Source organism: Elephas maximus, chromosome 6, assembly GCF_024166365.1.
Source record: "Elephas maximus indicus isolate mEleMax1 chromosome 6, mEleMax1 primary haplotype, whole genome shotgun sequence".
Classification (NCBI taxonomy): domain Eukaryota; kingdom Metazoa; phylum Chordata; class Mammalia; order Proboscidea; family Elephantidae; genus Elephas; species Elephas maximus.
Genome location: NC_064824.1, coordinates 69,647,535 through 69,669,662, shown reverse-complemented (window position 1 = coordinate 69,669,662; position 22,128 = coordinate 69,647,535). Strand labels below are relative to the sequence as shown.

General features: G+C 38.9%; 1 protein-coding gene across 9 annotated transcripts in view; it reads left to right on the top strand.

Annotated features, from left to right (window-relative positions):
• Positions 1 to 22,128, top strand: part of METTL8 (methyltransferase 8, methylcytidine) — a 114,295-nt gene that overhangs the window by 17,650 nt on the left and 74,517 nt on the right. For 2 of the 9 annotated variants that reach the window (XM_049887418.1, XM_049887413.1), the window contains exon 1: positions 4,639 to 5,032. The exons of 4 other annotated variants lie outside the window; for them this stretch is intronic. In XM_049887418.1, coding sequence (XP_049743375.1) covers positions 4,995 to 5,032 — 38 coding nt within the window. In that variant the 5' untranslated portion in view covers positions 4,639 to 4,994. Of the gene's footprint in view, positions 1 to 4,638; positions 5,033 to 12,172; positions 13,093 to 22,128 lie in introns of those variants that run through there. 3 more of the 9 variants (XM_049887414.1, XM_049887424.1, XM_049887416.1) reach the window with 3 other exon arrangements.

The window sequence follows — 22,128 nt, the reverse complement described above, 5'->3', positions numbered from 1 at the left end:
TCTTGCAGACCAAATTATGCCACAGGGCGGGAGAGTTGATACAGCCCTGAGACAGGACTCTGAAGGTATGTTACTGGCCTTGCCAGCTAAAGGCAAACTGCTTTTGGTGTTTCTTCAAAACTGGAATCGAGAAACAGACATTGGCCGGCTCAATAGCTGCACACCAGGTACCAGGAGATGTATTAATTTGCTCAAACAATGAAACCACATCTGGAACAGCAGCTGAAATTGAAGTCACCACCTGGTTAAGTTTACGATAATCCACTGTCATTCTCCAAGATTCATCTGTTTTTTGCACAGACCAAATAAGCTAGTTGAATGGGGATGTGGTGGGAATCACTACCCCTACACATCCTTCAGGTCCTTGATGGGGGCACTAATCTCTGAAACCCCTCCAGGAGTGTGGTATTACTTTTGGTTTACTATTTTCCTAGGTATGGGTAGTTCTAATGGCTTTTCCTTGGCTTTTTCTACCATAATAGCCCTTACTCCACGTGTCAGGGATCCATTGTAGGGGTCCTGCCAGTTGCTCAGTATATCTATACCAATTATGCATTCTGGAAGTGAGGAAATCACTACAGGATGGATATGGGGACCCACTGGACTCATTGTGAGGTGGACCTGACCTCTATATAGTGGGTCACAGTGACATTTTGTGTCTCCTGGAATTAGTTTAGAGCCAGTACCCAGTAATCCTCGAAAAGTCTGATTATTTCCTTTCTCTAGTGAACAGTCACTCTTGTAAAAGCCCATCTATGGATCCTTTCGTGGGAGGCTGGGAGAGAGGTTAACAGTATAAATTTTTGGTACTGCAGTGGGGTTCTTCCTCAAAGGGATGAGGCTTCCCCGTAACCTGGCTCAAGTCTGGGAATTGATTGAAGGGCCTTGACTGTCTCTTATGGCAATTCAAGTTAAACTGCCATTCGCTTGACCTAGAATTCTTTGGCTTGTACAGAGCAAGTAAGTATTTACTAGATTTCCCATCTGTTTCACTCCTAGGGATGGCATGACTAAGTAACCAATGTCATAAGTCCATATGAGTCACTCTTTTTACTGCATTGACTCTGCTGTCCATTACAGTAACCATGCCCACTTGGTCTTTGCCGATTAAGTGCTGCCATTTGGCCCCTACTACCACTGAGTCTAATCAGCCCCATTGTAGTTAAAGCAATTCCCACTGTTAAATCTGACTTATATAAAACAGCAATCGCAGCAGTCTTCAAGGATGCTGGGGCTCCCTTCACAAGTGTATTTCTCACTGTTGTGGTAAAAGATGTGTCCTCTGGGCACTTTGTGGATGGGTCTGTGGCTCCAACCTGATAAAAACACTCTAACATGCCAATTTCCCTAAGCATTTGGTATCTTTTAAGGCAGGTCTGGCATTTCAGCTTGATTTATTGTAGGCCTCTGTTTAATCCATGCTTCATTAAACCAACCAAATAAACTATTAGATCCTTTTCTAACTTATCAAGCTGAAACATTGAATGAAGAACCTGTGCTTAGAGGGCCCATATCAATAAACACAGACTGATCCAATTTTATGTTCCTTGCACCATTATCCCACACCGTTAATAACCATTCTCACACATATCCCCAGGCTTCTGTTTGTATATATTAGAAAAATAAAGCAGTTTTCTTATAGTTCAGAAAGTAATGAAAGTACGCCTAAAAAACCCCACAATGATGGGGGTATGTCAAAGGAACACAAGAGCCAGTTGAAAGAGCTCCCAATGGCTAAAGCAGAGCAGTTTGAACATCAAAATAAAGTAGTATTGTATTATAACCCAAAGTATAAAATAAATATCCATGAGTCCATAATAATGTAAATTACTGAATAAACAAATGTGGGAAAAGAGACAAATCTTCCATGCAGAAGTGACTCATAACTCCCCATTCCTTAAGTGTGGGCTGTGCATAGTGACTTCCTTCCAAAAGTAATTTATGGAAGGGGGGAAAAGGGCCTAACTCCACAGTGGAGAAACCTGAGACACTACCTCAGCCAGAGATCAAGATCAAGATCCAGTGGTGATAATCATGTTGATAGGATGTACCTTTGGTAAGATGTGATGAGAATGACATTTTACCCCTGAGGTTTTCCTCTCCAGTCTAATCACGAGAACAACATTGGAAAAAACCAACGTGAGAGACATTCTACAAAAATACTTGACCAGTACTCCTCATGTTATTTTACTTGGATTTCATTTTCCTTGGACCCATAATCAACATCCATGAAAGCAGCAGTCAAGAAATCAAATGACGTATTGCATTGGGCAAATCTGGTGCAAAGACCTCTTTAAAGTGTTGAAAAGCAGAGATGTCACTTTGAGTATTAAAGTGCACCTGACCCAAGCCATTCTATTTTCAGTCACCTAATATGCACACAAAGGTGGACAATGAATGAGGAAGACAGAAGAAGAATTAATGCATTTGAATTGTGGTGTTGGTGAAGAATATCGAATGTACCATGGACTGCCAGAAGAGCAAAAACAAATCCGTCTTGGGAGAAATACAGCCAAAATTTCTTTAGAAGCAAGGATGGCGAGACTTTGTCTCATGTGCTTTGGACATGTTATGAGGCGGGACCAGTTCCTGGAGGAGGACATTTGTGTTTAGTAAAGTAGAGGGTCAGTGAAAATGAAGAAGAACCTCAACAAGATGGATTGACACAGTATCCGCAACAACGTGCTCAAACATAGCAATGATTGTGAGGATTGTGCAGGACCAGGCAGTGTTTCATTCTGTTGTACGTAGAATCTCTATGAGTCAGAACCAACTCGATGGCACCTAACAATAACAACAACCACAGTACTCCTCGAAACTGTCAAGATCATCAAAAAAAGGAAAGTCTAAGAAACCCTCAGAGCCAAGGGGAGCTTAGGAGACATGATGACTAAATGTAATGCGGTGTCCTGGGTGGGATCCTGAAACAGAAAAAGGACATTAGGTAAAAACTAAGGAAATATGAATAAAGTATGGACTTTAGTTAATAATAATGTATCAATATTGGTTCATTAATTGTGACAAATGTACCATATTAATGTAAGTTGTTAATGATAGGAGAAAGTATGGGGCATCTATATGATATTCACAACTTTTCCGTAAATATAAAACTTTTAAAAGTTTACTTTTAAAAATGCTGAATTTAAAAAACAGCTATATAGGCAGCATAGCTTAGTGCTTAAGAAGATAGATGAACTCAAGGGTTAAACTCCCTGGGTTCAGATCTCACACTTATCACTTACTAGCTGTGTAACTCTGGTTACCCAAAGTAACTAGAGTTATTTAACTTGTCTTTGCCTCAATTTTGTTATGTGTTAAATATGTTCTTGGGGGGACTAAATGAGTTGATACATAGAAAACACTTAGAGCAATATATGGCCCATAGCAAACCAAAAAAACCCAAACAAGTAGTAAAATTGAATTGATTCTGACTCATGGTGACCCTGTGTATATTAGAATAGAACTGTGCTCTGTAGGATTTTCAGTGCCTGGTTTTTCAGAACTAGATCATCAGGGCTTTCTCCCAAGGCACCTCTGGGTGGATTCAAGCCTGCAACCTTTCAGTTAGTAGCTGAGCATGTTAACCATTTGCGCTACCTGGGGACATACTATATATAACTAATTGATTCCCCCCCCCCTTTTTTTTAATCATTGCTACCTTGCTGTTTAGTTTTGGGGCCTTTGTGATTATAGCTGTATTTACTGTCTGCTTTGGCATAATGATTTTTATCTTGGCACTACAGTAGAGCAGTATCCATAATGCTTTGTTCATAAGGGGGAAAATCATCAAGATTGTAAAGATTTAAAAGGAAGCAGGACAAGAACTTGAGAATTCCCAGCCCAGATGCGTATACAGTGTTGACTGAGTGAAGATAGAAGCCACAGAGCCTGATAATTCACTTTTTATGGGCATAGACATGCCACACATAGAAATTCTGTGATTAACTTTATTCCATTTTTAGTAGGCTCTTGTAGGAAATTATGATTTCCGCTCCCCTGTTAAACTGATGTTCTTTAAAGGCAAAGCACAACCCCATCATGCAAGCTCCTGAGATCTGGGGTTCAGCATCTGAAATGTTGGTGATATTTGAAAGAAAAGTGGAATGTATTATAGAAACATTTTTTAGGTCTTTTACCTCTCTGCCTAAAATCCAACTAAGTCTTTAGAAAACTTCCTATAGATCAGCATCTGAGCTGGCATAGTATACTGAATAGAATATAGAATTTGGAGTCAGGAGGCCTCTGTGGAGTCTGGACTACTTGGTAGCTACGTAATTGAGGCGACTCATGTAACCTCTTTGAACCTCAGCTCCGGCATCTGTAAAATAGTGATAACAGAAATGCTTGTCCTGCCTTTTTCCCTTCTCGCTGACTTACAGGATGATCATTGTGAGGATTAGGTGTGAAAATAAGTGTGAGAGCTTTTTGTAAGTTGTAAAATCTGTACAAATATTACTTGTTTTAGTGATTTTCGGGTTTTCAGCAATAGTAAAACTCTAATGGAGCTTTATAGTCATATTAAGTGTTGCAGTCATCTGAATACCTTTACTTGTTTATGAAGTAATAAAATGAAATCATTTGAATTTAAAATGCTTTTGATGGAATATTTTCTCACAACACTTCAGTTTTTATAATGTTTTCCTTTGGTGTAACAAAGGAAGGCATTGTTTCAGTCTGGAATTGTCTCTTTCAGGTGGCAGTTTGGGAAAATGGTTCCCAGATTTCTCACTGAAATTAACTATATAGAGAACACAAAAGTGTGTCCCTGTGATTTGTGAAGTTGTCTCCTTTGGACACAGGCTCTCTTGTCCTTGTGTGGAGCTGACCAGCAGAGGGAGCACGAGCTTTCCCAGGAACTGGCTTCAGCCTGTAGGCTGGGCAGGCCTGATTGGTGCCATCTGTGTTTGTCGTCTGATAATTAACAAGGACTGTGAATGAAGAGATTCTGGTGGATCAGAAACACAGTTACCTAATGGAACGGGAGAGCAGACATAATGCCAAACAGCAGCATACCAAGTACCTGCCATAGTAGGTGAATAGGAAGTTTCTGGATAACTTGAATTTGTCATTGTGGCGTGGGCTATTTGTCTGTTTTCTACTTCTGCCTGCTACACTAATTTTCTCATACTTTCTTTCTCCTGTAAGGTTCTTTGCCTCACCTTCATCAGCAGCTACAATCATGTGCCTCAGCTGGTTTTACATATTCAGCCTTTTAAGTAGTCTTTCTCTGAGCTGTTGAGCCTTTGGGTATTTGAGTCCTGGGTCCAGCCAACCTCAGCACCCTGTCTGGATCCTGTTTACCGGGCTCTTACAGATTCAACCACATCTTTTCCTATGTGTAAATGGTTGATGACCAGAAGCTTTGAAACCTTTCTAGTGGTACCTACTGCCCATGCCATCCTTTTCTTCTCCCTCCTCCCCTAGCATGGATCCTATAGCCGTAAATATTGTTCAAAACAAAACAAAACAAAAACCAAATCTGTTGTCGTGGAGTCAATTCCAACTCGTAGTGATCCTATAGGACAGAGTAGAACTGCCCATATGGTTTCCAAGGCTGTAATCTTTACAGAAACAGACTACCACATCTTTCTCCTGCCGAGCAGCTGGTGGTTTCGAACCTCTGACCTTTTGTTTAGGAACCGAGAACTTTAACTGCTCTGCCACGAGGGCTCCTTGAATATTATATAGACTTTTAAAAAATTAAAATAAAAAATTTTTTTTAATTTAAAATGTTTTTATGTTTTCTAATTATAAAACTAATTTGAGTTTAATTAAAAAAAAAGAAAGGAACATTTTGAGACATAGTAAGAAGACAATAAAGTGAAACCCGTGAGAGCTGGAACTCTATGGGACTGCCTTATTTTTCGGGTTCTTGCACGTTTTCCGCCTTTGACACAGTGCAGTCTTGCCACTTTTCCATCACTTGTTTTAATGGAAAATATTTGAGTTTCCCTGGGTTTTTTGGGTCTCTGATAGGTTTCCACCTTACACAGCTTCCAGCTTTCACAGGTTTGACTGTATAAGTATTTCCTGTGATCCTTTCAATCAGAGATAAGTAGTAAATTCCTCCAAACTTTTTCTGTGCATATACATATTCAGTGGTATATAATTAATTTTTAAAAATGAGACCATATTACGGTACTCTTTTGTACCTGATTTTTTTTTAATTTAACAGATTAAAGACATCTTTCCATACCAATGAGTTAGGTCTTTAGCAATGTTTTTAACTGCCTGCATAATTTTCCTTTACATGGGTGTAGAATATTTAATCAATCACCTAATGTAGAAACAATGCGATGACAAATCCTTAATTTATTCTCCTGATTATACTCTTAGAATATACTCCTAGAAATGGAATTTTCTATCATATTTTCCCTTTAAAAATGTTAATCTGTATTGCCACTTCCCTCAGGAAAGGTCCCTCAGCTCAGATTCCCCTCACAGTGTTTGAGGAAGTCTGTTTCTGCACACCACTGCTCGCATTTCACCTTTGCCACAATGGCAGTGAGAAAAATGATCTCACTGTTGTTTTAAAATTGATGGACTTTCCAATATCCATGTCACCTCAGATAATTAACCTAAGGCAGTGGTTCCCAAACTTCTTTGCCTCAGGGCACCTTGACACTCTTAAAAATTAGAGAGGCCCCCCACAGAGCTTTTATGTGTATCATATCTATAAATATTTACCATATTAGGAATTAAACTAAGAAAATTTTAATTTATTAAATCATTTAAAAATAATAATAAATCCATTGCATGTTAACAGGAATAACATATTTTTATAAAGAAATATTTTCCAAAAGAAGAATATTATTGAGAAGAGTGGCATTGGTTTACATTTTTGAAAATCTCTTTAATGTCTGGTTTAAAAGAAGATGGCTGGATTCTGATGTCTACTTTTGCATTAAGTCTATTGTGATATATTGTTCTGGTTGATGTAGGTGAACAATATCTGATCTCACACAGATATATAGGCAGTTAGGAAAAAGAGGAGTATTTTAATAGTCTCTGCAGATAAATTTGGATATTCTCCTTTGATAGTACACCAAAGTCCAATAAGTGGTAGTGTCTTAAAGATTAATTGCAATATGAAATCTGAAACCATATCAGCTAACTTTTCCTTTGTGACTATAGTAAAGTCCACTGGTCTGTCTTCCCTTTGAATGAATCTTTCACCCGTGCATGATTTGATAACGTCATGTGTTGGTCATCTGGAAAATACTGGTTCACTGAGTTGTGTAGATCTTCCAAATATTGACACATTTCCTTATATAATATCAAAAATATCTCATTCTTATTACAGCAGAATTTAAGTATTAGAAAGTTATTAATCTCACAGTGGTAGATACAGGTTTTCCAAAATTACAATTTTTTGCTTAAAAGCTTGAATTGTATCAATGACAACAAATATTGTCGGTTCTTTCCCTGATAGACTTCATTTATTTTTTAGAAAATGCCAAAGTAAAAATGGTATCCATGAACACAGTTTTTACTGCTTCATCGAAGATATGCTTAAATGAAATTTGGTTTTTCTTTTCTTTTTCTGTGAGTGTGTGGTTTTGAAGAAGACAATGACCAGCAGTACAGTTTGGTGCAACCACCCAAATTCAGGCTGAGGTGCAGGCAGTTTTGCCCACCATTGCCTCTGTGTCATCAGTGCCAATGTCAATGGTGAAAAAGGCAGATAACCTGTTAGTATTATTATGAAAATAATTTTGACCTCTCACAGACCCCCTGAAAAAATCTTGGGGATCCCCAGGGATCCGTGGACCACACTCAGAACCTGTAGTCTGAGGTTATCATAAGCAACCATTCCCTTACCAGAGATTGGTTTAAGGGTAGGTGGTAACCATTTATGGCCAGGGCAATTTGAGAGCAGATCTGTTGGGGAGCTTCTGAGAAAGTTTCCTAATTCCTAAAAAGAGACTTAAGAAAGAGATGGTTGTTTTCTTCTTCTGGATGTTGCATGTCAGTGTGATGCCTGGAACTGCTGCAGCCATTTTGTAACTGGCAGAGGCAACCAGCCTTAGGATGAAGGTGATTTTGTGAAGAGCAGGATGAAGAAATGGTAGGAACCTAGAAGCGTGATAAATTGTAGAACTGCGGTGAAACCATGCCTGAAACTTTCTCAACCTCTGTACTTCCAATTTTGAGAGATAAATTCCCTTATTCAAGCCAGTTTGAGTAGTGTCTTTTGTTATTTGGAGCCCTGGTGATACAGTGTTTAAGAGCTCAGCTGCTAACCAAAAGGTCGGCAGTTCGAATCCACCAGCTGCTCCTCGGAAATCCTGTGGGGCAGTTCTACTGTGTCCTATATGGTCGCTGTGAGTTGGAACTGACTTGACAGCGATGGACTTTTTTTTTTGGTTTGTTATTTGTAGTCAAAAGCATCCCCAAAGGACGTTTCTCTTATTATTAGTGTGATGAACATTTTCAAATGTTTAGTGGCTATTTACGTTTCTTTTCTGAATGTTTATTTATGGCACTAGTCCACAAAGTTGTTTCTCCTTACTATTTCCTAAGCATCCCTTATGTTGTTGTTGTTAGATTCCATCGAGTTGGTTCTGACTTATAGCGACCCTGTGTACAACAGAACAAAACACTGCCAGTTCCTGTGCCGTCCTTATGATGGTTGTTATGCTGAAGCCCATTGTTGTAGCCACTGTGTCAGTCTGTCTTATTGAGGGTCTTCCTCTTTTTCACTGACCCTCTACTTTACCAAGCATGACATCCTTTTCCAGGGACTGGTCCCTCTTGATAATATGTCCAAAGTACGTGAGATGAAATCTCGCCATCCTTGCTTCTAAGGAGCGTTCTGGCTGTACTTCTCCCAAGACAGATTCGTTCATTCTTTTGGCAGTCCATGGTATATTCAGTATTCTTTGCCAACACCATAATTCAAAGACATCAATTCTTCAGTTTTCCTTATTCATTGTCCAGCTTTCGCATGCATATGAAGCGATTGAAAACACCATGGCTTGGGTCAGGTGCTTTTCAACACTTTACAGAGGTCTTTTGCAACAGATTTACTTAAAGCAATGCGTCTTTTCATTTCTTGACTGCTGCTTCCGTGAGTGTTAATTGTGGATCCAAGTAAAATGAAATCCTTGACACCTTCACTATTTTCTCCATTTATCAGGATGTTGCTTATTGGTCCAGTTGTGAGGATTTTTGTTTTCTTTGTGTTGAAGTGTAGTCCATACTGAAGGCTGTGGTCTTTGATCTTTATCAGTCAGTACTTCAAGTTCCCTTCACTTTCAGCAAGCAAGGTTGTGTCATCTGCATAATACAAGTTGTTAATGAGCCTTTCTCCGATCTTGATGCCCAGTTCTTCTTCATAGAGTCCAACTTCTTGGATTATGTGCTCAGCACACAGATTGTATAGGTATGGTGAAAGGATACAACTCTGATGCACACCTTTTCTGACTTTAAACAACATAGCATCCCATTGTTCTTTTCGAACGACTGCCTCTTTATCTATGTATAGATGCCTCATGAGCACAATTAAGTGTTTTGGAATTCCCATTCTTTGCAGTGTTATGCATAATTTGTTTTGATCCACACAGTTGAATGCCTTTGCTAGTCAATAAAACACAGGTAAACATCTTCTGGTATTCTCTGCTTTTAGCCAGGATCCATCTGATGTCAGCAATGATATCCCTTGTTCCATGTCCTTTTCTGAATCTGGCATGAATTTCTGGTAGTTCCCTGTCGGTATACTGCTGCAAACATTTTTGAATGATCTTCAGCAAAATTTTACTTGAATGTGATATTAATGATACTGTTTGATAATTTCCACATTCTGTTTTATCTCCTTTCTTTGGAATGGAGACAAATATGGATCTCTTCCAGTTGATTGCCCAGGTAGCTGTCTTCCAAATTTCTTGGTATAAACGAGTGAGAACTTCTGGTTCTGCATCCATTTGTTGAAACATCTCAGTTGCTATTCTATCAATTCCTGGAGCCTTGTTTTTCACCGATGTCTTCAGTGCAGCTTCAGCCTCTTCCTTCAGTACCATCGGTTATTGATTACATGCTACCTCCTGAAATGGTTGAATGTCGAACAGTTCTTTTGGTACAATGAGTGTGTATTCCTTCCATCTTCTTTTGAATATTGTGACTCGTGGCTTGAATTTTTTCTTCAGTTCTTTCAGCCTGAGAAATGCTGAACGTGTTCTTCCCTTTTGGTTTTCTTACTCCACGTCTTTGCATATCATTATAATACTTTACTTTTTCTTGTCCAGCCATCTCCATCTTTTGAAATCTTCTCTTCAGCTCTTTTCCTCATCATTTCTTCGGTTTGCTTTAGCTACTTGATGTTCAGGAGCAAGTTTCAGAGTCTCTTCTGACATTCATTTTGGTCTTTTCTTTCTTTCCTGTCTTTTTAATGACCTCTTGCTTTCTTCACGTATGATGTCCTTGATGTCATTCCACAACTTGTCAGGTACTTTTATCATTAGTGTTCAACACATCAAATCTATTCTTGAGATGGTCTCTAAATTCAGGGCCACCCTTAATCCACTTATTGCATGTATTACTCAAAAAACTATCCACTTATTTTTTTTTATTACAAATGGAGTTTTTGTGTATATTTTGGCTAGTTTCTGGACTTTGTATTCTGTTCCATTGCTTTGACTGTGGTGCACAGGCACTGGTGGGTAACATTGCTGGCACCTTGCCTGAATCAAGGCAGCAGCATCAGGTTGCCCTGGTGGTCACTGTCTACCATTTTGTTACCAGAGGCTTGGCATTTTAATTATCTTGCCTTCTAGTGTGCTGTAATGTCTGGAAGGGCAGGCCCACCTCTACCTCACCACAACCAGCATTACTCACTTCCCTTCTCAGTATTTTCCTGGCATTTCTTGAATGTTTATTCTTCCAGATGAACTTTAAAATTATTTGTTCAAGTTTCCCAAAAATATTTTTGAAATTTGATTAGAATTGGTTTAAATTTATAGATTATGTTGGCAAGAATTTACATTTTTATCATATTGAGTCCAGAAGCCTGTGTTATGCCTTCCTATTTACTAAAATTTTCTTCCGTTTTCCTCTGTAGAGTTTATAGCTTTCTTCATATTGGTCCTACCCATTTCTGGCTAAGCGTATTCCTAGGCATTTTATATTGTTTTTTGTTGCAATTGTGAGAGGAATTTTCCCCCCGTACATTTTCTATTTTTGGCATTGGTATTATTAAAAAAACATGCACTTTTAAAAAATCTGTAGCTCATGTTTCCAGATAATTTTTAAAAATTATTTATAAAGAATAAAGCACTAAGGATACTATCATTTGTGATATTACAGTGTTTGCTGTGTTAACTTGATTTATGAGGTAAGGCTGTGTAAGTCTGATTAAGGAAACAGAACATACGGGAAGCTTCTATATCTGAATGAGTATGCTTCTTCCAAGCTGGTCATGTTGTGAGTGTACATTTATGGCAAGAAGAACAATGGGTATATATAAAAACATAAGAGTATTATCCCAAAATAAAGGGTTTAGGACCATTGAGAAATTAAAAAGAATCAGTGGCTTACTATGAGGACATTATCTGAAAATGGAATTTCAAAAGTGTTTTGCTATTATTGGGATACATAGTAATCTCTTAAAGTGACTTATTTTAAGGGACAATACTTATTTTGATGTACAGGCTCTAGTTTATAGTTAATTTATAGACACACCTTATGTTGTCAGGTGGTAAAGAGCAGGCTGGCAGGTTTTATAGTGTTCTTTTTGTTGTTGTTTTAAAAGAATCATCATTTAATCAGATTGTTTCTGTATTAAATAAGATTCAAGTTGCCCTAGGCAGTATGGATTGGCAGTGTTTCAGCTGTTTAGGAAGACGGAATTTGCGAGTTTTCTAAGACCATTTAAAATAAACAAACTTCTTTTCATCTACATTATAGATTTAAAAAGCATGTGTGGACTAGCCTGGTATCTTAATCACCGTTTAAAATGTTGTTCCTGTAGAAAATGTGCCTCTGAGCTCTTAATCACTAATTTACAAATGATCTTAGAAATAAGACCTTTTATAGGTTGAAGATTACTATGATTTCTGTACATGATATAGTCCTTGGAAGTTAAGAATATAATATCTTAAGTTATTCTTAAGCAACTTCCTGTGGTGTTGCATTCATGTACTTTTCTAAACCATTCTTAATTTTATTGATTTTTTAGTTTATGTACTTTCAATTTGTACACTGAGCATATAATACAAGAAGCTGGTTTATATGAAGAAGAATGTAGCATCCGGTTTGGTGGAAGACTCATTAACAGCCTGCCATAGGCAGTTGACACAACCTTGCTTGCTGAAAGCCAAGAGGACTTGAAACACTTATACTGACAAAGATCAAAGACTACAGCCTTCGGTATGGATTACACCTCAACATAAAGAAAACAAAAATCTGCACAACTGGACTAATAAACAACATCATGATAAAGAGAAAAGATTGAAGTTGTCAAGGATTTCAGTTTACCTGGATCCACAATCAACGCCCATGGAAGTGACAGTCAAGAAATCAAAATGCATTGCATTGGGTATACCTGCTGCAAAAGACCTCTATCGAATGTTCAGAAGCAAAGATGTCACCCTGATGACTAAGGTGCACCTGACTTAAGCCATGATATTTTCAATCGCCTCATATGCATGTGAAAGATAAGACAGTGAATCAGGAAGACCGAAGAAGAATTAATGCCTTTGAATTATGATGTTGACAGAGAATGTTGAATAAACCCTGGGGTGTCAAAAGAATGAACAAGTTGATCTTAGAGAAAATACAGCCAGAGTGCTCCTTGGAAGTGAGCATGGCAAGACTTTATCTCACGTACTTTGCACATGTTATCAGGAGGGAACAGTCCCTGGAGAAGAACATCATGCTTGGTAAGGTAGAGGGGTCAGCGAAAAAGAGGAAGACCCTCAACAAGATGGATTGACACAGTGGCTGCAACAGTGGGCTCAAACATAGCAATGATTGTGGGAATGGCACAGAACCGGGCAGTGTTTTGTTCTGTTATACACGGGGTCACTATGAGTTGAACCAGCTTGATGGCACCTAACAACAACAACAACAACATTGGGAAAGGTTTATTATATGTTGGTAAGGAGTGATTATACTATTTTTTTTTCTTGGTAGTCACTGGCGGTGATATTCCTGATTGTTAATTTCATTATGCAATTTTTTTTTTCCTTTTCAAGCTTTAGGGGGTGCCCTTTAGGAGCATTTCTGGAATTTACTGAATAATAATAATTTGACTTTACATTTGTGAAGCACTATGTTTTGTTCTGTTGTACATAGGGTCGGTATGAGGCCCCTAACCAACTTGGCAGCCCCTAACAACAACAAATGTAGTTTATAATGTTCTTTGTAAGAACTTGTGACTTAAGAATTATTCCATTTTACAAATGAACGTATATGCTTAGGCAAAGTGAGTGACATTCCCCCAAATCATGAATGTTTAGGTGACTGAACCAGGACATGAACTTTAGGCTTATTCTGTTTTCAGGTCAGCACTCTTTCTACTATAACCGCCCCATTTCATTTGTAAATTAGTCTTTCACTTTCTTGGGAAGCTGTTTAAACTAAGGAGTATCTAGGGAAAGGCTTGATCCTGTAGAATTCATGAAGCCCTATTGAAATCATAAGAAGAAACTGAACTAATGATAACAACAGTAACATGAACTAACATTTATTAAGCGCTTACCAGATGCCACACATTTACTACGTGTATCACCTCCTAAGAGCTTATCCCATTGTCCTCCAGTCAGACTCATAGCAACCCTATATGACGTAGTAGAACTGCCCCACAGGGTTTCCAAGGCTGTAAATCTTTACAGAAGCAGACTGCTACATCGTTCTCCCAAGGAGCAGCTGGTGGTTTCCAACCAAGGAGCAGCTGGTGGGTTGCAACCACCGACCTTTTCGGTTGGCAGCTGAACACTTAACCACTGTTCTACCAAGGCTCCTTAGAGCTTCTTCTTATTTTGAACTGTTTTTATTCGCGACATGTTATTGAGAAGATTGAGTTTAGCAAGATGAAGAAGTATCATGCCAGATGTTAAGTGGTAGTAAGTGACCAGCCTGACCAACTTAGTTCAAACCCTTCACCTCTACCCTAAATTGCTTCCCATAGAGAATTCAAGTGATTCTGACCTACTTGAGGTATTCCTATTATCAAGGAGGAGTAAGAGCAGAATTCTCTAGAACAAAATCTTCTGATACTGTATTTCTCAATCTTGAGCAATGTATGTTTTTGTTGTTAGTTGCCATCGAGTTGATTTTTGACTCATAGAGACCCTGTGTAACAGAGTAGAACTGCCCCATAGGGTTTTCTAGGCTGTAATCTTTATGAGAGCAGAATGCCAGATCTTTCTTTTGCAGAGCTGCTAGGTGGGTTTGAACCACCAACCTTTAGTTTAGCAGGCGAAAGCTTAACCATTATGCTACCAGGGTTCCTGGAGAAATGTATAGACCCCCATTTAAAGGAATATAATTCTCACGGACTTATGGGTTAACTTAAAATATTTTACTATATTGTTTATAAACCCAAATCTAGGTATAAACTCCTTGTGCATAGAGCTCTTATTCAACTATAAAATAAAAACAAGCACAAATATAACAACAAAACCAATAAAACTCAAATTAACAGCGTTATAACGTGACTGCTGATGTTTTACCAAAACTAAATCGCAGCTCTCATTTTAAACAAGGTACTGACCACCACCTCACAGATTCTTTAGACTGCAGCCCATCTGTGCTATTGTGTGCCATGTGTCGTCTCAGTTCCTTCACTACTTCTCCCTATTCGACTACTGCAGAATCTCTTTACAGTGTACAGTATACTCAGATGTGTCATTTACATATTACATCTGTGCTGCTTGTTGCCAACAAGATCATAAATGCAAACACAGGCACTGGAATCAAGTTGCAGTTGTATGTGTGCTTCTATTGATTTTATATTTAAATTATTATAACAAAGACATGAAAAAATTGTCATAGGATCTTAGTGAGAAAAAACCCTGTTTTAATAGATGTGCCCAGTCGAAGATTGTTCCTGAAGAGTGAGGGAGGGGGATCTAGTACAATGACCTTCCGAAGATTAAAATGAGGTGTTGAATAGGAATCTGTGTTTTAGCTCTTTGTCAATACTAAAACGTTTCTCTTTCATAGGCTTTTGTGGCCTTGTGGTTCTAGCCACACTTTAAAAGCCTCTCATTCAAAGTAGTATTTCATTCTCACTATTACAGTGTTACTATATTTGTTACTAGGTGACATGGGTTAACAAACTCAGAAGGCCTAATTACTAACCAGTACCTCCTATGTCTTCCCCTCCCCTTGTTTCTAGTAAACCTAGACTTCATCAAGTCCACCAGCCCCCGCATCCCTTCTACTCTCCCCCCTGTTTTTTGTTTTTTTTTTAAACCAGTCAGCATTGGCTTACCTTGTGCTCATCAGTTATATTCTCCCTCAGTTCCCCCATCCTAAATCATCATTGGAGTCCCTGAGTGATGCAAGCAGCTAGCACACTTGGCTGCTCACCAGAGGGATGGAGGTTTGAGTCCACCCGGAGGCACCTTGGAAGAAAAGCCTGACGATCTACTTCTGAAAAATCAGCCATTGAAAATCCTACAGAGCACAGTTCCACTCTGACACACACACATGGGGTCACCATGAGTTGTAATCGACTCAATGACAACTGATTGGTGAATCACTGTTATTTTTGATACTACCAGGCCCCATTCGAGATCAAACCAAATATTTTGTACCAAGTGCCAGGTGGTAAAGTGCATTAATTAGGTTATTCTATCAATTAATTAGGCTTAGGTCCTTAGGTGGCACAAAGAATTTGTGCTAAGCTACTAACCAAAAGGTTGAAGCCAACAAGTTTTTGCTTTCTATCAATTAGGCTACTTTTGGAAGTACCTAACAGAAAACTCAAACTGGCTTAAATAATAAAGGCAATATCCCAACCTACCCAGTGCTATTACTGAAAAATCCAAAGGTGGGACTGGCTTCAAATGAAACTTAATCCAACTCCTTAATGACAGGATATAGCTTCTTTTTATCTTCCCAACTTTCCCAAAGTATCACAAATAACGTGCCTTATAAGAACAGAAACTCATTGTCTGACAGTTCTGGAGCCCAGAAGTCCAAAATCAGGGTGTCAGCTGTGTTGATTCCTTCTGAGGTCTCTGAGGAACAGACTATACCGTGCCTCTCTCCTAATTGCTCGTGACATTGGCGATTCCATGGTGTTCCTTGGCTTGTAGATCACTCCAGATCTCTGCCTCTGTCTTCACGTGGCCATCTTCCCTCTGTGTCTCTCTTCTCTTCCATTGTAAGGACACCACTCATATTGAATTAGGACTTAACCCTACTCCAGTATGACCTCATTTTAAGTGATAACATCTTAAAGACCCTATATCGAAACAAGGTCACATTCACAGGAACCAGGGTTAGGACTTCAACAAATTTTTTATGCAAATCAATGCATAATGATAAACACAAAGATTCCTCACCATATGGCTTCTGCCTACTTTTCCACCCTTATGACCACCAACAAACCTGTCTGCCCCTCACATCACAGGCTGTAGGCATATATAATTACTGTCTTTTAAATAAACTTTTAATTATAGAATAATTTTAGACTTACAGAAAAGTTGAGAAGATAATATAGAGTTCCCATATAATCTACTCCCAGTTTCCCCTATTATTAACATCTTATATTAGTACGGAGGTCTCTGGTGGTGCAAACAGTTTGCACTTGACTACTAACCTTAAAAGTTGGCAGTTTTAACCTACCAGCAGCACCACAGAAGAAAAACCTGGCAATTTGCTTCCGTAAAGATTATTTAGCCAAGAAAACCCTTTAGAGCATTTCTACTCTGCCATGAGTCAGAATTAACAGCAACAGGTTTTAGAATCTTTTCTGGCTATATTAGTGAGGTACTTTTGTCACAATTAAGGAACCAATATTGATATATAATTAGTAACTAAAAACTATAATTTAAATTTCCCTCTTGGCTCTGACAGTTTCTCAGACTTTCTAAAATTTTTTTTGTGTGTGTGCTTTAAGTGAAAGTTTACAAATCAAGTCAATCTCTCATACCAAAATGTATATACTCCTTGTTATATACTCCTAATTGCTCTACCCCTAATGAGACACCACACTCCTTCCTTCCACTCTCTCTTTTCGTGTCCATTCGTCCAGCTTCTGACCCCCTCTGCCCTCTCATCTTCCCCTCTGGACAGGAGATGCCAACATAGTCTCATGTGTCTACTTGATCCAAGAAGCTCATTCTTCATCAGTATCATTTTCTATCCCACTGCCCAGTCCAATCCGTGTCTGAAGAGTTGGCTTTGGGAATGATTCCTTTCGTGGGCTTACAGAAGTTCTGGGGACCAGGACCACCGGGGTCCTTCTAGTCTCAGTCAGACCATTAAGTCTGGTCTTTTTATATGAATTTGGGGTCTGCATCCCACTGCTCTCCTGCTCCCTCAGGGGTTCTCTGTTGTGTTTCCTGTCAGGGCAGTCATCGGTTGTAGCTGGGCACCATCTAGTTCTTCTGGTATCAGGCTAATGGAGTATCTGATTTATGTGGCCCTTTGCGTAGTGGTTAAGTGCTACAGCTGTTAACCAAAGGGTTGGCAGTTCGAATCCTCCAGGCGTTCCTTGGAAACTCTATGGGGCAGTTCTACTCTGTCCTATAGGGTCGCTATGAGTCGGAATCAACTGGACGGCACTGGGTTTGGTTGGTTGTAGTTTTTTGTCTCTTGGACTCATAATTACGTTGTGTCTTTGGCATTCATTCTCCTTTGCTGCAAGTGGGTTGAGACCCATTGATGCATCTTAGGTGGCAGCTTGCTAGCGTTTGAGATCCCAGACGCCTCTCTCCAAAGTGGGATGCCGAATGTTATCTTAATAGATTTTATTATCCCAATTGACTTGCATGTCCCCTGAAACCATGGTCCCCAGACCCCTGCCCCTGCTACGCTGGCCTTCAAAGCATTCAGTTTATTCAGGAAACTTCTTTGCTTTTGGTTTAGTCCAGTTATGCTGACCTCTCCTGTATTGTGTGTTGTCTTTCTCTTCACCTAAAATAGTTCTTATGTACTATCTAATTAGTGAATACCCCTCTCCCTCCCTCCCTCCCTCGCTCCCTTCTCTCGTAACCATCAAAGAATATTTTCTTCTCTGTTTAAACTGTTTCTCAAGTTCTTATAATAGTGGTCTTATACAATGTTTGTCCTTTTGCAACTGAATAATTTCACTCAGCATAATGCCTTCCAGCTTCCTCCATGTTATGAAATGTTTCACAATCATCACTGTTCTTTATTGATGGGTAGTATTCCATTGTGTGAATATAGCATAATTTCTTTATCCATTCATCCATTGATGGGCACCTTGGTTGCTTCCATCTTTTTGCTATTGTAAACAGTGCTGCAGTGAACATGGGTGTGCATATATCTGTTCGTGTAAAGGCTCTTATTTCTCTAGGATATATTCCAAGGAGTAGGATTGCTGGGTCGTATGGTAGTTCTATTTCTAACTTTTTAAGGACGCGCCAGATCGATTTCCAAAGTGGTTGTATCATTTTACATTCACACCAGCAGTGTATAAATGTTCCAGTCTTTTATTATTTATTATCTTGTGTTTTTTGGATTAATGCCAGCCTTAGTTGGAATGAGATGGAATCTCATTGTAGTTTTGATTTGTATTTCTCTAATGGCTAATGATTGTGGGCATTTCCTCATGTTTCTGTTAGTTACCCAAATGTCTTCTTTAGTGAAGTGTCTGTTTATATCTTTTGCCCATTTTTTAATTGGGTTGTCTTTTTGTAGTTGAGATTTTGTGGTATCATGTAGATTTTAGAGATTAGGCGCTGATCGGAAATGTCATAGCTAAAAACTTTTTCCCACTGTAGGTAATCTTTTTACTCTTTTGGTGAAGACTTTGGATCAGCATAGGTGTTTGATTTTTAGGAGCTCCCAGTTATCTAGTTTTTCTTCTGCACTGTTAGTAATGTTTTATATAATCTTTATGCCATGTATCAGGGCTCCTGATGTTGTCCCTGGAAACCCTGGTGGTGTAGTAGTTAAGTGCTACTGCTGCTAACCAAAGGGTCAGCAGTTCAAATCCACCAGGCGCTTCTTGGAAACTATGGGGCAGTTCTACTCTGTCCTATAGGATCGCTATGAGTAGGAATTGACTCAGCGGCACTGGGTTTGGTTTTTTGGTTTAACGTCCCTATTTTTTCTTCCATGATCTTTATTATTTTAGATTTTATATTTAGGTCTTTCATCCATTTTGGGTTCATTTTTGTGCACGGTGTGAAGTACGGGTCTTGTTTCATTTTTTTTGCAGATGGATATCCAGTTATGCCAGCACCATTTAACTGATTTGGGGCCTTGTCAAATATCAACTGCTCATATGTGGATGGATTTGTGTCTGGATTCTCAATTCTGTTCCATTGGTCTGGGTGTCTGTTGTACCAGTACCAGGCTGTTTTGACTACTGTGGTACTATAATAGGTTCTAAAATCAGGTAGAGTGAGGCCTCCCACTTTGTTCTTCTTTTTCAGTAATGCTTTACTTATCCAGGGCCTCTTTCCCTTCCATATGAAGTTGGTGATTTGTTTCTCCACATCATTAAAGAATGTCGTTGGAATTTGGATTGAAATTGCATTAAATGTATAGATCGCTTTTGGTAGAATAGACATTTTAACAATGTTAAGCCTTCCTATCCATGAGCAAGGTATGTTTTTCCACTTACATAGGTCTGTTTTGGTTTCTTGCAGAAGTGTTTTGTAGTTTTCTTTGTATAAGTCCTTTACATCTCTGGTAAGATTTATTCCCAAATATTTTATCTTCTTGGGGGCTACTGTAAATGGTATTGATTTGGTGATTTCCTCTTTGATGTTCTTTTTGTTGGTGTAGAGGAATCCAACTGATTTTTGTATGTTTATCTTGTATCCTGATGCTCTGCTGAGCTCTTCTATTAGTTTCAGTAGTTTCCTTGAGGATTCCTTAGAGTTTCTGTGTATAAGATCATGTCATCTGCAAATAGAGATACTTTTACTTCTCCCTTGCCAGCCTGGATGCTCTTTCTTTCTTTATCTAGCCTAATTGCTCTGGCTAGGACCTCCAGCACAATGTTGAATAAGAGTGGTAATAAAGGGTATCGTCTGGTTCCCGATCTCAAGGGGAATGCTTTTAGACTCTCTCCATTTAGGGTAATGTAGGCTGTTGGCTTTGTATAAATGCCCTTTATTGTGTTGAGGAATTTTCCTTCTATTCCTATTTTGCTGAGAGTTTTTATCATGAATCGGTGTTGAACTTTGTCAAATGCCTTTTCTGCATCAATTGATAAAATCGTGTGATTCTTGCCTTTTGTTTTATTTATATGATTGATTACATTAATTGTTTTTCTAAGGTTGAACCATCCCTGCATATCTGGTTTGAACCCCACTTGGTCATGGTGAATTATTTTTTGATATATTGTTGAATTCTTTTGGCTAGAATTTTGTTGAGGATTTTTGCATCTAAGTTCATGAGGGATATAGGTCTGTAATTTTCTTTTTTTGTGGTGTCTTTACCTGGTTTTGGTATCAGGAATATGCTGGCTTCATAGAATGAGTTTGGGAGTATTCCGTCCTTTTCTATGCACTGAAATACCGTTACTAGTAGTGGTGTTAACTCTTCTCTGAAAGCTTGGAATCTGCAATGAAGCCGTCCAGGCCAGGGCTTTTTTTTGTTGGGAGTTTTTTGATTACCTTTTCAATCTCTTCTTTTGTTATGGGTCTATTTAGTTGTTCTACCTCTGTGTTAGTTTAGGTAGGTAGTGTGTTTCCAGGAATTCATCCATTTCTTCTAGGTTTTCAAGTTCGTTAGAGTGTAATTTTTCGTAGTAATCTGATATGATTCTTTTATTTTCAGTTGGGTCTGTTGTAATATCGCCCATCTCATTTCTTATTCAGGTTATTTGCTTCCTCTCCTGTTTTTCTTTTTTCAATTTTGCCAATGGTTTATCAATTTTGTTAATTTTTTCAAAGAGTCAGCTTTTGGTCTTGTCAATTCTTTCAGTTTTTCTGTTTTCTATTTCATTGAATTCTGCTCTAAGTTTTTAAAAAATAATTTTTGTTGTGCTTTAAGTCAAAGTTTACAAATCAAGTCTGTCTCTCACATATAAACCTATATACACCTTAGTACATACTCCCATTTACTCTCCCTCTAATGAGTCAGCCCGCTTCCTTCTTCCAGTCTCTCCTTCTGTGACTGTTTTGCCACTTTCTAACCTCCCCTACCCTCCCATCTCCCCTCCAGACAGGAGATGCCAACATAGTCTCAAGTGTCCACCTGATGCAAGTAACTCATTCCTCATCAGCATCTCTCTCCAACCCATTGTCCAGTCCATTCCATGTCTGATGAGTTGTCTTCGGGAATGGTTCCTATCCTGGGCCAACAGAAGGTTTGGAGACCATGACCACCGGGATTCTTCTAGTCTCAGTCAGACCATTAAGTCTGGTCTTTTTATGAGAATTTGAGGTCTGCATCCCACTGTTCTCCTGCTCCCTCAGGGGATCTCTGTTGTGCTCACTGTCAGGGCAGTCATCTGTTGTGGCCGGGCACCATCTAGTTCTTCTGGTCTCGGGATGATGTCTCTAGTTCATGTGGCCCTTTCTATCTCTTGGGCTCATAATTATCTTGTGACCTTGTTGTTCTTCATTCTCCTTTGATCCAGGTGGGTTGAGACCAATTGATGCATCTTAGATGGCCGCTTGTTAGCATTTAAGACCCCAGACGCCACACTTCAAAGTGGGCTGCAGAATGTTTCCTTAATAGAATTTATTTTGCCAATTGACTTATATGTCCCCTGAAGTCATAGTCCCCAAACCCCCGCCCTTGCTCCGCTGACTGTCGAAGCATTCAGTTTATCCAGGAAACTTCTTTGCTTTTGGTCCACTTACTGAGCTATTTTGAGGATTGAAAGAAATAATGCATGTATAGCTGTATTAGTTATCTATTGCTGTGTTACAAATGAATATTCAAACAACAAACACCAGTTTCTAACCTCCTCTACCCTCCCATCTCCCCTCCAGACAGGAGATGCCAACATAGCCTCAAGTGTCCACCTGA